The sequence below is a fragment of the Oenanthe melanoleuca genome, chromosome 17 (assembly GCF_029582105.1).
Source record: "Oenanthe melanoleuca isolate GR-GAL-2019-014 chromosome 17, OMel1.0, whole genome shotgun sequence".
NCBI classification, from domain to species: Eukaryota; Metazoa; Chordata; class Aves; order Passeriformes; family Muscicapidae; genus Oenanthe; species Oenanthe melanoleuca.
Genome location: NC_079350.1, coordinates 2,168,994 through 2,182,108, shown reverse-complemented (window position 1 = coordinate 2,182,108; position 13,115 = coordinate 2,168,994). Strand labels below are relative to the sequence as shown.

General features: G+C 50.5%; 1 protein-coding gene across 12 annotated transcripts in view; it reads left to right on the top strand.

Moving 5' to 3' along the window:
* The window catches only part of DAB2IP (DAB2 interacting protein), a 155,975-nt gene that overhangs the window by 115,536 nt on the left and 27,324 nt on the right, over positions 1 to 13,115 (top strand). For all 12 annotated transcript variants that reach the window (XM_056504879.1, XM_056504878.1, XM_056504882.1 and 9 more), the window contains 2 exons: positions 5,794 to 5,947; positions 11,604 to 11,702. In XM_056504879.1, the coding sequence (XP_056360854.1) occupies positions 5,794 to 5,947; positions 11,604 to 11,702 (253 nt within the window). The remainder of the gene's footprint in view (positions 1 to 5,793; positions 5,948 to 11,603; positions 11,703 to 13,115) is intronic.

Sequence of the window (13,115 nt, the reverse complement as noted above, 5' to 3'; positions counted from 1 at the left end):
TGGAGGGACCGGCGCTGACAGCCGCTCCCGGCCCGCCCGGGGATGCGCGGCCGCGCTCCGTCCCTCCTTCCGTGCGTTCGCGGTTTGTTTTCATCCTGGGCGGCGTTTCATCATCCGTGGCCGGGCTCGGCGGCCGCGCTGTGGAGATGGGCCTTGCGGCTCCATTTCCGTGTGGTTGGTCCAGGAGGACACATCCTGCCTCGCCTTTGCCGCCTTATCCAGATTCCGCCTCCACACTGATGTTACGCAAAATTTAGGTGATAAAAATCAAACCCCTTATCCCCACCCTGCTCCCCCCGTGGAAGGTGGTGATTCTGGGGTGCAGCTGGGAGCCCCCCGGGAGTTCTCCCGTGGGTGCTGTGGGGAGCAGGGGGCTCTGCCTCGGTCCCTGTGTCCCGGTTTTGATTCTGCTGCCATGGACGTGCTCCGGGTGTTTGTTGCTCGCTCCAGAGGCCGCTGCTTTGGGAATGACTTGTTCCTAGGGCTGTGCTGTGGCTTGGGCTCCAAACTGGAGTGGTGGATCTGTCACTGCTGTTTGCATCAGATGTCCCCAAATCTGTCACCGTTTAATTTGGTTTAGGCTGGTGTGATAAAAAGGTTTTTTAATACAAGTGTTCATTTCTGTTGAAAGTGTCACGTTGATGCCATTCTGCTTATGGGAAAGAGGCTCCTTGAAAACATTTCTGATGACTGAAATTTAGGTGTATTTCTGATCACCTTTTGCATCCTGCTCCTGATGCCCTTTCCTTGCTTTTGCATTTCCTTTCCTCTTGCACATGACAAATGTCATCGGTGTCCTTGCTGGTTGTCCTGTGCTGGGCTTGCAGGCTGCTCCTGACAAACTTTGCAGTGGCACCCATGCTCAGGTGAATGTCACAGGTTAAAATCATCCTTCAGGTTTGTTCTGGCAAAAACAACGCTTGGAATCTCCTATGAGCTGACAGAGTCCTTCTGAATGTAATTAATCCTGCTGCCAGTTGAAACTGAGAACAGTCTGAAAACAAGGGCAGGCATTAATAAGTTTAATTACATGTCCTTTGTGTTGCTCAGGGAAGGTGTTGCATTAGTGAGGGCAACCTGTAACGCCAGGTTCCTGTCGTGAGTGTGCTGAGCAGCGTTTCCCAGGCAGAGATCAGCAGCTAGAGGTCAGGGAACGGCAGGAGAAAGTTCAGGGCAGCAGAACATGGAGAAGGGTGTGCTGCTGCATGCTGAGGCTTCATCCCCACCTCCTCTTCTACAGAAAGAAAAACATTCTTCATCTCCTGGAAGCCTGCGAGTTCTCTTGTGTGCTGCTGGCGGTGGTTGTTCCCATAACATCGCTTTCCCATTTATTTGTTACATTGAAGCAGGATGAGGCACAGGGGAGGAAGGGATGAGAACTCCCAGCCGTGGCCGCGAGGTCAGCGGGAAGCCGGGCCCGGCGGGGGGGTCACACAGGCACTGCGGAGCCTGGGGAGAGAGTGGGAGCAAACAGAGCAGTGTGGGCTCCGCAGAGAGCAGTGCCAGGGTGAAGCAGCAGCACTGGGGCTCGGGTGGGACAGTGGCACAGGGCAGAGCTCCCGGGTGGGGCTGGCAGAGCATGGGGGGTGATTTACTCCCATCTGCGACTGCTAAAATCCTTCTCCCATCTGATGCTGCAAATCAATTTACTGGACTTGTGCGCTTGGTTCTCAGTCATAACAAACCCCTAATCCCCGGGCTGGAGACAGATTTGGATTCTGTCGGTGCTGCCTGTGGATCTGCTGGGCTGTTGGGCAGGGACGACCCTCTGCAGCAGGCAAGGGCAGGGGAGGGGGTCAGGGCTGCTCTAAAGAACCTGTGCCCAGCTGGGCACAGCAAAGAACTGTCACCCTCAAAAACCCACACACAGGGAATCTTGCCTGGCCAGGAGACGTATCACAGGGTCAAACCTATAATTTGGGAGATGAAATCCTTCTGACGCTGGAGAAGCATGCACACTGCCAGCTCTGCAGCAGTTGTCAATGGGACTTCTTCAGCTTAGGGCCTGGACTTCCTTCAGAATTCCTCAATCTGCTCATGTTCTCAGAACAGTAGGAGATTTAAGAAATGCTCTTCATTTTCCCCCCCTGTGTTTCAGTGTCAGATTTTGTGTCTGCTCCATCCCTATGCAGCTACCCACCAGGCTCTCTGTTTCTGTCTCTCAAAAATAATCAGGACTGTTTTCATCATAAAACCACAGGAGCAGCAGCCAGGTGGTTTCAGGCAGGTGAGGCTCTGAAATGAGGGCTGACAGAGTTGCCTCTTTGCAGCTCTGTTTGCTGCCTCCATTGCTCAAAGCCCAGCCCTGGAGTTGGGTGAGGAGAAGATGGATTACCTCTCCATTCTTGTTTTTGCGAGTCTTTCCTGCAGTCCATGTGGTCCTGGTTGGATCTGGTGATACTCAAGTGGCTGTGGAGGCCACAGGCAGAGGGGATACATCCCTTCACATGGTAATGTTTTATGAGTTTTATTATTTAGCACAACAATCCTCTCTGATTGCTCTCGGGCAGCAGAGCCCTTTCTTTAATAACCAGAGACTGGCTGCTGCTCCGCAGGACTCACCAGGTCAGTGCCGGTAGCAGTAATGTTATTTCACTTTAGAACTAATGTGGTCTTTTATGAGATTTTTTTTTTCCTCCCCCCTTCATTTCAACTGAACTTTAGGCAAGTAAAAAAAGGGATTAAAAAAAGGCCCTTGGCAAAAAGAACTGAATGTGCTATTTGGAAAGAGGGTTCCCGCTGTGAGATGGCTCTGGGCAGCTGGCCGTTCCCAGTATTAAAACAAAGGTGTAGGATTGGAATTAGATCAGCTGACATAAACCAGGACAGGACCTGGAATACACAGCAAGTTATTGGAGCAAGAGATCAGCTGGCCCCGCAGGCAGCACCTTCACAGTGATGATGGGGGAATGAATGGGAACAGAGTAGCTCTGTCATCTGGGAAGTGTGTGTTCACTGTCAGCAGATGGTGTTCCAGGTGAGTTTGGCTGTTTGGGATGGCTGATGGACAGTACAGGTCTGCAGGGACTCAGGTGTCCCTGTCACTGTGGGTGCTGCTCTCAGGCTCAAGAAAGCAGCTTGGGGCTTTTCTCTTACTGCTGGTACCAGGGGAAGTCTGTGGGAGCAGTGACAGGGACTGGCAAGTGCTTTCCAGTAAATGGGCTCCTGCCACAACGCCATGTCACCAAGGGACACGCGTGCTCTCTGCCCTGGAGCAGGGGTTAAAGTGAAAGGACCATGTGCCCTTTGAAGGCAGGAGGGTGGGACAGAGCCCTGGCAGGGGGCTCTGCTCTTCCTGCCCTGCCAGGGCTGCTCTGGCAGAGAGATCCTCATCCCTGCTGCTGAGATTTCCAGCAGCTCTAATTAATGACAACTCCCCACTTAGCTCTTGATACACAGACAGATGCTGGGTTTTTAGGGCTGGTTTGAGACCTGCAGCGCTCCCCCTGCACAGAGCAGCATCTGGTGAGAGTCGTGTCTGCTGCTGACCTGGGCCGGACCCGAGCGGCCGCTCGGGACTGAGACACTGTGGGAGCAGGTCCTGCTGAGGCAAGGACCTGATAAATTACCTCCCTAAAAAAGTCCTGTTCCTTTGAGGATTCCCAGAGGCATTCAGCAGAGCGTGGAGGGATATAAACACACATTTGCTGAATCTGGTGAGAACATTATGTGTCCTGAGAAACTTCCCCTTGGTAATCCTTCGAATTGCACATCTGCACTCCCACCCATGGCATCCAGCTGCAGTAGTCTTAAATGAAAAATAGATTTGTTTTGTTTTAATTTTTACAAAAATTCTTATGCCAGCATGAGATGATGCAATTCAGTGATGTACTGAGTTATGGATTTATTTTATCAGTATTTATATTTGTCTACAACAATGCAAGTCTCAGCTTGGTTATTTACCTTTTCTAATTTCCTCTGTAAAATATGGAAATAAGATTTACCAGAAATGCCTTGATTCTGGGCTTATCTGGGCTGGATAAGAAGTCTGTACTGTCAGTTCTTGAGCTGCTGGATATTAGTTCTGCACTCAGCATCCAGAGGTAACTTGATCTGTCTGCCTGTATTAGAGTTAATTTACAGCATCATTCAGAGGAAAAGGATAGGGACCCTTTTCTCTGAAAATAGTGCAAAATTGCCCACAAAGTACTGGGAAATGACTGTGCTGGGTTCCTAAAGATCAATTTACTCGCCATAGCGATGTGGGGTGAGTGGGCAGCTGACAGTGGCTAACGGCACAGAGAGCTTTTGGGAACCCCGGGCTTCTGATCCAGCACAGGACTGTGCCAACCCCAACTGGGCTTTCAGCACCTCAGGGCTGCAGGCTGTCCCCTCAGAAGCCCTGTGCTGGTGGCTGTCCTGCAGATGTTTCACTAGAGTAACCACAGCTGGTTCTGGCTGGGAAATGTCCCAGGGCCCTTGGGCAGGTGTCCCTAGGCTGGGTGTCCCTGGGGAGGAGGTGGCCCTGGCACTCAGAGCTGTCCATGAGCAGCTCAGGCAGGGAACCAGCCACAGGCAGTTCTGTTATCACCTGGGGCTTCATGCATGGCCTGAATCTTAATGGCAAATCGAGAGAAGCACCTGTTTATCTGCTGCTGCTGTTTATCTGAGCATCTCCTTGGGCTGTTTTCTGGATCCAGCCTGGAGTGTGATTTACTGGAAACGATGAATTTTGCATGCACTGTTGACATTTCTCTGTGTTTTGGTCAGCTTCATTCTGGAGAACAACAAAACCCAGCACACACATCAGAGCAAGCTGGGAGTATACTGGGAGCATTGTTGTTTGGCTCATGAAAGTCCATGCTGAGAATATCACAAACTCTCTTATTGCTGTCCTTCCATGCCTTTGGAGGAGGCGTCACACTCCCTTTGTGGACAGGGACACTTGGGCTCTTTGGGAGCCCCCAAAGTGCATGCCAGAGGTTTTAAAGGTCAGAGTTACCAGGATCTCTGGCATAGAAACATCTGACATGGTGCATGCTATAGAGAAGCTGCTCCCTTTGCATTCAAGTTATTTTTTCCCTTGCCACTTTATGGGTTTGCTGTGTTTTCCCTGGGAGTACTTAACTATCTTTTTTTTTTTTTTTCCCTTGAGCTCTCTGGTTTTGCTTTAAGAGTTACACCACCATTGATTGTATTGGCTGTCTCAAAAATGGTGCTCTGCTCACTGTCTGTGGGCTCCCTGCTGCTAAATGCTGCCAGTGGGACTCCAGAGCATTTAGATCAATCAATAGAGCTATCACAGCCTTATTTTCCACACTGTCCCCATCCCAGGGATGTGTGTGACAATCAGAGAGAGCACATGAGCCCAAAGGTTGTTGGTGCCAGTGCCAGTGGGTGTTTTGGTGAGGTTCTGTCAGCACCAGGTGCTGCAGAGACAGCAGTGGGTGCTGGGGCCAGTTGGCCTCCAGTGCACCCACACTGCTACAAGCACACGGGGAAGCCTGGTTTAGGAACACAGCACACCTGGGACCTCCCCCTCAGCAGGTATGGTGCCCATTTAGAGTGTGATTCAGTTGTTCAGAGACCCCACAGTGTGCAAACCTCTAAAGAATTGACTCGTGACTGCCTCGGAGTTTGGAAAAATTGCTCTACTGCTCATACTGACTGTCATGGAACCTTTAGAGTAGAAATTACAAATGGGACGCTGTAGCAGGCCCTGTCCTTCAGGGCCCTTGGTTATGTCATGATAAAACATTCCCAGGAATATTGTGCAGTTGTTGCTAACAGATGTTGCTAGCAGATTTCTCTGGGAAGGGGAGCAGCACTGACACCGTCACGTTTTTCCCCCAGATCCCATCTAATGCCGAGGCTGAAGGAATCGCGCTCCCACGAGTCCCTGCTCAGTCCCAGTAGTGCTGTTGAGGCTCTGGATCTCAGCATGGAGGAGGAAGTGGTCATCAAGCCAGTCCACAGCAGCATCCTGGGGCAAGACTACTGCTTTGAGGTAAGGAGCTGTGCTGGGGCTGTTCCTGCTGTGCTGGGGAGCCAGCTGTGGGCTGGCATCTGGGCTCTGCTGTTACCAAACATTGCTGCTCAGAATTGCTGCACAGAGACCATTTCAGAGGCAGAAAATTGCTCCCATCTTTCCAAGGAGGATCATATCCACACAATCAGAGCAATGAGCTCCTTGTAAGTGCTGTGGCAGCAGAGCTGCTGGCACAGGTGCTGCACTGCTTAGGGCTGTGTATCAGCAGAGCATAAATTTGTTTATGCTCCTACAGTTTATGTTCATACAGATATTGGGAAGTGCTAATCCCTACTCAGTGTTCCCAAAGACATTACTTGTGGTCACAGAGCCAGCCTGCTGCTGTCAGTGGGAGTGTGGGGGACTTTGTCTAGAAAACTGAAGCTTCCCTTGTTTGGGTAAATAGAAAAATCTGTGAGTATTTCAGATTACTTTGACATCTGTTATGGCATGTGGTAAGGTCTGTGCTAGCAGGAGGGAGTAGGACACGTACAAGCCAGGCTGTAGCTGGATAATTCAGTACAGGATATCTTGGGAATCATTTGTCCTGAATTGTGGATGGCAAAGTATTATTGCTTATGGCAGTGGCTGGGTACAGAACTGGGAAATGGTTTTCTTACAGTAATAAGGTGGTGGATATTTGTGTTTCTGTGAAGAGCACGCAACACCTGTTAGTGCTTGGACACAGAGAAGCAGATAAAATGGTGTAGCTGTGCTTGGATTGTGCTGTAGGGGTGATGGGGCTGCAGGCTGTCCTTGGATGGGCAGTGCTGGATGAGAACATGTCAGTGTTCAAGAGGAGTCAGACTGGAAAGATAAAGACATTTTTCTTTACTGAAAACAGCACATATTGAAATAAGTGAGTTAAAAGATCTATTTCTTAAAATATAAGTGGGTAACATGAAAATAGTCTTACAAAAAATAGCCTCAAACATAAACTCTGTAGTTGGCTGAGTTATAAATTTTGCAGTGCTGTTCATTCTTTGTGGAATTGAGCAAGTGCAATGGGTCAGGAGGGGAACAGTTTTGTAAATTATGTGTCCTCTACTGCATTCCATTCAAGAAAGATAAAATGAAGCTAGATGGGAAATGGATGTGACATCCATAATATAAGAGTTGTTTACCAATTCTGTTCAGCCCACAAGAAGCGAGGAAGGGATATGAACAGAACTTGTAGAAAGTTGAGTGAGAGGGAAATTACACAAGCCATGCACTTGGAAGTAGGAAGAAAATTTTGGGGTTAAGTGAGTTGGATAAAGAGAATTCACACTGTAAAAAAAAAAGAACGTGTTAATTGCTGTTCTGCAAACCCTGCAGAGCAGAGGAGGAATGCCAGGAAACAACAGGGACATTGATTTGTCACTGGTGGCTGCTCACCAACAAGCTCCAGCAGGAGGGACTGAGGTGAGAGCTAAATGGCATTTTGTGTCAATGCCTTGGTCTCGTGTCTCCTGAGAGCCTCTTCCAAGCTGGGAGTGAGCTCAGCTCTGGGATGAGTTTGCAGATTTGCTGAGATCCCTGTTGGGCAGTGACTGCAGCCCCCAGCTGTGTCCTGATGGACACACGGGAGCTCAGGGCGTGTCCTGGGAGAGCAGCCCTGCCCAAGGAATGCCAGGTGAGGAGCCCTGCCAGCGCCCAGGGCTGGGGGCAGCTGAGCTGGGCACGGGGAAGGTGCTGCACTTGTGCAGGTGCCCCATCCCTGCCTGGTGGGGCTGTTGTGGATCTGCTCCTCGGGACCTGTGCTGGGAACAGGCAGAGCTGCTGCTGGGCACTGCCAGCCCTGCTCAGATTGCACCTTCTGCTGGCACTGGGGAGGCCGGGCAGGGACAGGGACAGGACAGGGCCTTGGGAGCAGGGACAGGGACAGGACAGGGCCTCGGGAGCAGGGACAGGACAGGACAGGACAGGGCCTTGGGAGCAGGGACAGGGACAGGACAGGGCCTCGGGAGCAGGGACAGGACAGGACAGGACAGGGCCTTGGGAGCACGGACAGGGACAGGACAGGGCCTCGGGAGCAGGGACAGGACAGGACAGGACAGGGCCTCGGGAGCAGGGACAGGACAGGACAGGGCCTCGGGAGCAGGGACAGGGACAGGACAGGGCCTTGGGAGCACGGACAGGGACAGGACAGGACAGGGCCTCGGGAGCAGGGACAGGGACAGGACAGGGCCTCGGGAGCAGGGACAGGACAGGACAGGGCCTCGGGAGCAGGGACAGAACGGGACAGTGCCTCGGGAGCAGGGACAGAACGGGACAGTGCCTCGGGAGCAGGGACAGGGCAGGACAGTACCTCGGGGACAGGGACAGGGCAGGACAGGACAGTGCCTCGGGGACAGGACAGGACGGGACAGGACAGTGTCTCGGGGACAGGACAGGACGGGACAGTGCCTCGGGGACAGGGACAGGACGGGACAGTGCCTCGGGGACAGGGACAGGACGGGACAGTGCCTCGGGAGCCGTTCCCGTCCCCGGCTGGAGCGGGGCCAGCCGTGCTCACCTGCCGCAGCTCCTCCCCCGGAGCCGCCTCGGGCCGGGCCAGAGGATCTGACACGGCTGCAGATGGAGCAGAGCGGGCTGGGAGAGGAACTGGCAGCGCACCCAGACGGAGACAAAAGCGAGGGTGCCAGAGCCATCTGCAGTGGAAAACAACCAAGTGGCTCGTTGGGAGGCAGCTGGTGGATGGAGGTGCAGGGAATGGTTCCTCCCTTCTCTCTCCCACCCTGCATTAAGACGTGCTCAGCTCTGCCAGGGAGCACAGCACCAAGGCAGGGCTTTTCCACAGGCTGCTTTTGGCTTTTTCTGCTTACTTAGTTTTGCTTTTTTCTCACTTGCTGAGTACTTGGCAGTCAGTATTTACTTGTTTCCTTCATTGATTTTTTTTTTTTTTTTTTTTTAATTACTCAGCATCATCTTCTTTCTCCTTGCAAGACTCCTCAGTCAGCAAATCATCCCATGGCACGGCACGTGCTGCATGTACTCAATACACAGTGGGCATCTCAGCCATGCCAGAGGCTCCCAGAGCCCATTCCTGGCCCTGGCTTTTGGGGGTCCTGGGCCAGGCAGGGCCATTAGGGCTGAGGGGCTCTCAGGTCTTGGCAGACCAAAGCCTTGTCCTGCTGCACACTTACGCCTGAGCTGTCCCAGGACACAGCTGAGGGAAACACAAACTGTAGTTGCTCCAGTACAACTGAGCCTGTTGCCTCATCCTGGCCTTGCCTCAGCAAGGGAGAATTTAGTGGAGCTAAATTTAGCAGCACTGAATTTGATCCAGCTGTGCAAACGTTGGCCATTGCTGGCGTGGCCCTTGGGATGCCTGGAGCTGCTGCAGCTGAGCCCTGGCTGCTCCCTGGGAAATGCTCTGGGCACCTTCAGTAGCTCAGTTCTCATCCCCTGCTACTCCATGCAAGTCCCTTCAAGCCACCCTGTACCTTAGGACTGTCTTAAAAAGGACAAGATTTTATCTCAACAGATCACCCATCCAAGGACTGGGGATAATGAATAGGAAAAGTAACATTTCAGAAATTAATGAGTTTTATTAATTGAGTTTATCCTGTACATTAACAGTATTCTAGCATATCCAAAATCTTGATGAGACTAGAATATTCTCTTTATAAAGATAATTAATATCTCATAAAGATCATTAATAGTATATAATATTAAAGTCAGAACTCAAAGCTGGGACCTGATTGCAGATCTGGGGAAAATTACATTTTTGGTCACACATGGTAGATGTGATCTTCAGCTCCCATAAGACCAAGACACACTTCATATCTGACACACGATTTTCCCCTTCTCTCACTTCAGTATGACAGTTACAGGGTTTTTTTAGGTTTTGAAACATTAATTTATAATTATAAATTATTTAGAATAAAATTCATTTTTAAATTCAGTTATGAATTTAGCCATGATAATTCATTTACCTAAATGTAGCAAGAAAATACAGCCTATGTGGCTGCAGAACTCCATGTGGGAAGGCTCAGGGATGGAGGAACAGAAGCAATGGCAGCAGAGGAGAGGAGATGAGGCAGGGGCGTTTGTCAGGGGAGATTTTGAAGAAGCTGGAAATACTCTGGAGTGTGAAAGGATGCTGGAAAGATCCCACTGGAGTCTGTTCTTGGAGCTGCAGGAGAGCTTGTGCACAACAGAATATATTCTACAGGCAGAGTATAAAAGCACGCAAGGACTGGGAGAGTGTCTGTCTGAAGGGGAAAACCTCTGGAATATCAAGAGTTGGAAGATTCTTTGCGTTTTTATGTAAAGGCAGAACAGGCCTCATTCTGCCCTGCTCTGTGTTCAAAGGAAGGGATGTGCTCAACTTATCGTTGAGGTTTGCTAATGACAAATCTCAGCGAGTGCCAGCTCTGCTGTAAGAACAGGTTGGGCTTCTGGGAGATACATGAAATTAAAGGAGATTGTGTCTCCCAAAAGCTGATAACCCAGTGCACAGTGTGTAAACACAAACACTGGGAGATGATAAAGCACTCACAAATAACTCTGCAGGTTGAGACTGGCGGAAATGAAGCTCAGAGGGGAGTTATTTAAAGCACCAGCCAGGTCCATTCAGCCTCCCAGCAGAGCTGAACGTGGTGAATATTGCTGGACAAAAGCAAATGCAAAGGGCAGAGAGCTGCAGCCACGTTGCTGGGGGTCAGGAGCAGCACGTGTGGAGGAGATGGCAGCTTGGGGAATAACTGTGAGTCAGGAGCAGGTGCAGGGACCTCTTGGCTTTGATGCCAAGGAAGTTTGGTGTGGGGGCATAGGAAGGAAATTTGGTGCCTGTCATTCTGGGCTACCAGTGGTGCTTCCATGGATTCAGTATGATTGATTTTCCCTGGGATAGCAGGAATATGATGAGCCATAAAGGGCACTTCCACCTCTGGAAACGTCACTGCTATGGGTGTGTTTCTTAAACCCTGGCTATGAACTCCCAATGGCCAGAGAAAGTCACACAAATACTACAGAAAATCCCTTGGGATGAACCTGGAAGTGTGAGAGGATGGCTCAGCAGTGCTTCAGCCATGTCCAGGTTGGGAAGTTCCCCTGGTTCTCCCCAGCTGGGGATGGGTGCTGTGAGCTCAGAGTGACCTGACTGGGCCATGAGCTGGTATGAGTTGTACTACAGCCAGGAGTGAACACTCCTGTCCCTGTGATCTCCACAGCCAGGGCTGCAGTAGCCACAGGACATGAAGGAAGAAGGTGGGAAAGCAGCCTTTTGGAGCCCAGTGTTCTGCTGGAAACAAGGAATGGTTGTTACTGTCACAGGCTTTGGGCTGAGCCTGGCAGAATGCCAAGTAACCACTTGGAGTTCCAATTTATCTTTAGTTCGTCTAAGGATTTGCACTCTCTCAGTTGTGGAACTTGGTGGTTTGAAGCATCACATGCATGGGGCCCATTATCTAGTGTTTTCTGGTGTGGAAGAGGAGAAGTAATTGAAATTTGCTTCTATGATTATTTCTGTGACATACAGGGTTGTCCCGTTTTTCCGCCAGCCTTAGGGGCTATTGCTTCATGCTTGGGTAAAGCTGTTTACTTAAAAAAAATAAAATCCACTAGCATCTTCCCTAAGCCCCCCTCTCCCCTGAACCACACTCTGCAGTGTGCTGGTCAAGACATAATCCTGTTCCTTTCCCTGTAGGTGACGACTTCATCAGGAAGTAAATGCTTCTCGTGTCGTTCGGCAGCAGAGCGAGATAAATGGATGGAGAACCTGCGGCGTGCCGTGCACCCCAACAAGGTATGGCTGTGAGCAGCTGCCTCTGCTCTACTTCAGTTCCTTGTTATTACATTTTATAGCCCAGTGCATGGGAGCAGCAGGGGAAGTATTGTCATTGGAGTGAGTAAGTGGAACTCTGGGTCAGCCTTTTTCCATATTGCTTTCTTCCACAATTATATTTACAGACAAGCGCCAATTATTCCTTCCCCTCTCTTCTCAGCACGAGCTGCCTCAGCTCTTGCTAAGAATTGATCAGACCTGAAGAAGCCTCATTGTTGCTGTTACTGATGGTATTTGTCCCTTCCACAGGACTCACCTCCCAGTAGCTGTGGGACAGATGTCAGGTAGCTGCCAGCAGAGTCACAAGGCTGCACAGTGTGAAGGGTTCCCATGTCATCTCCTGGCAGAGTCTGCTCTAGTGATGGACAGATCAGATCTCCATTTTCAGGGGTGACAGTGGAGTCCCTTCAGTCCCTTCGCCAGCCAGTCGAGGTGCAAAACCATCTCCTGGGATTTACAGGAACAAATCCTTCTCTTCACTAGAACACAGGGACACCCAATATGCATTTTTGTGGCTCCCTAAGACTTAAGTACATCCTAAAATAAAATGTACAGCTGCTTCTTCCCTGCTGTGCTGGGGTTGGCTGCAAAGATTGGTCAGGATTAATGCAGGATTCCACAGCTGATGAGCTCAACCAGGTCTTCTGCTGGTCAGAGAGACTCAAATGACGGGATCCTGTGAACTCCTCCTGGCTGTGCACACTAATTCAGTCCAGGCCTGGTGGGTTCTAAAGGGGCCCTCAGTCTCAGAGTTTGTTGTTGCCAGCAACAAAAAAAAAAAAAAAAAAAAAAAAAAAAAAAAAAAAAAAAAAAGCCAAAATTAAAGATTTCCTGTAATAGCAGAGTGTGCAGCGGAGGGGAGATGTGGCCTTCTGCCCCTGGCAGCATCAGCACAGTTCCTCTAGAGGAGTTCAGTGGCTCCAGTGCTTCCCAAGGGCTTTTCCTGGTGATTCTGACCTGAGAGGGCTGTGCAAGGTTTGTGTGCTCACACTGAGCATGAGAGAACTCCTGGAACACGAGTTGGGACTGGGCATGTCACTGTGGCCTCAAGGTGCAGTGCTGAGTGGAGATCCATTTGGAAGTGTTTCCATCATCTCAGAACCTGCAGTAAATGATGGCTGACTTTCCATCTTTGTTTGAGTTCATAGACAATAAACTCTTAGTATCTGACTTGATATTTCTGTCAGGAATCCAGTGTTCTTGTGCAGTTCCTGTGTGTACTTCCTGAACCTACAGTACCCCATTGTGGGCTTCCAGCAGAAATGTTCCTGCCCAGACTCCTGGGCTAAGCAGAGTAAGCTGTGGCTGCTGTTTCAGTGAGGGGTTTCCAAACAAAACAGGGTTTGCAGAATCCCAGCAGTGGTGCAGCTGCCA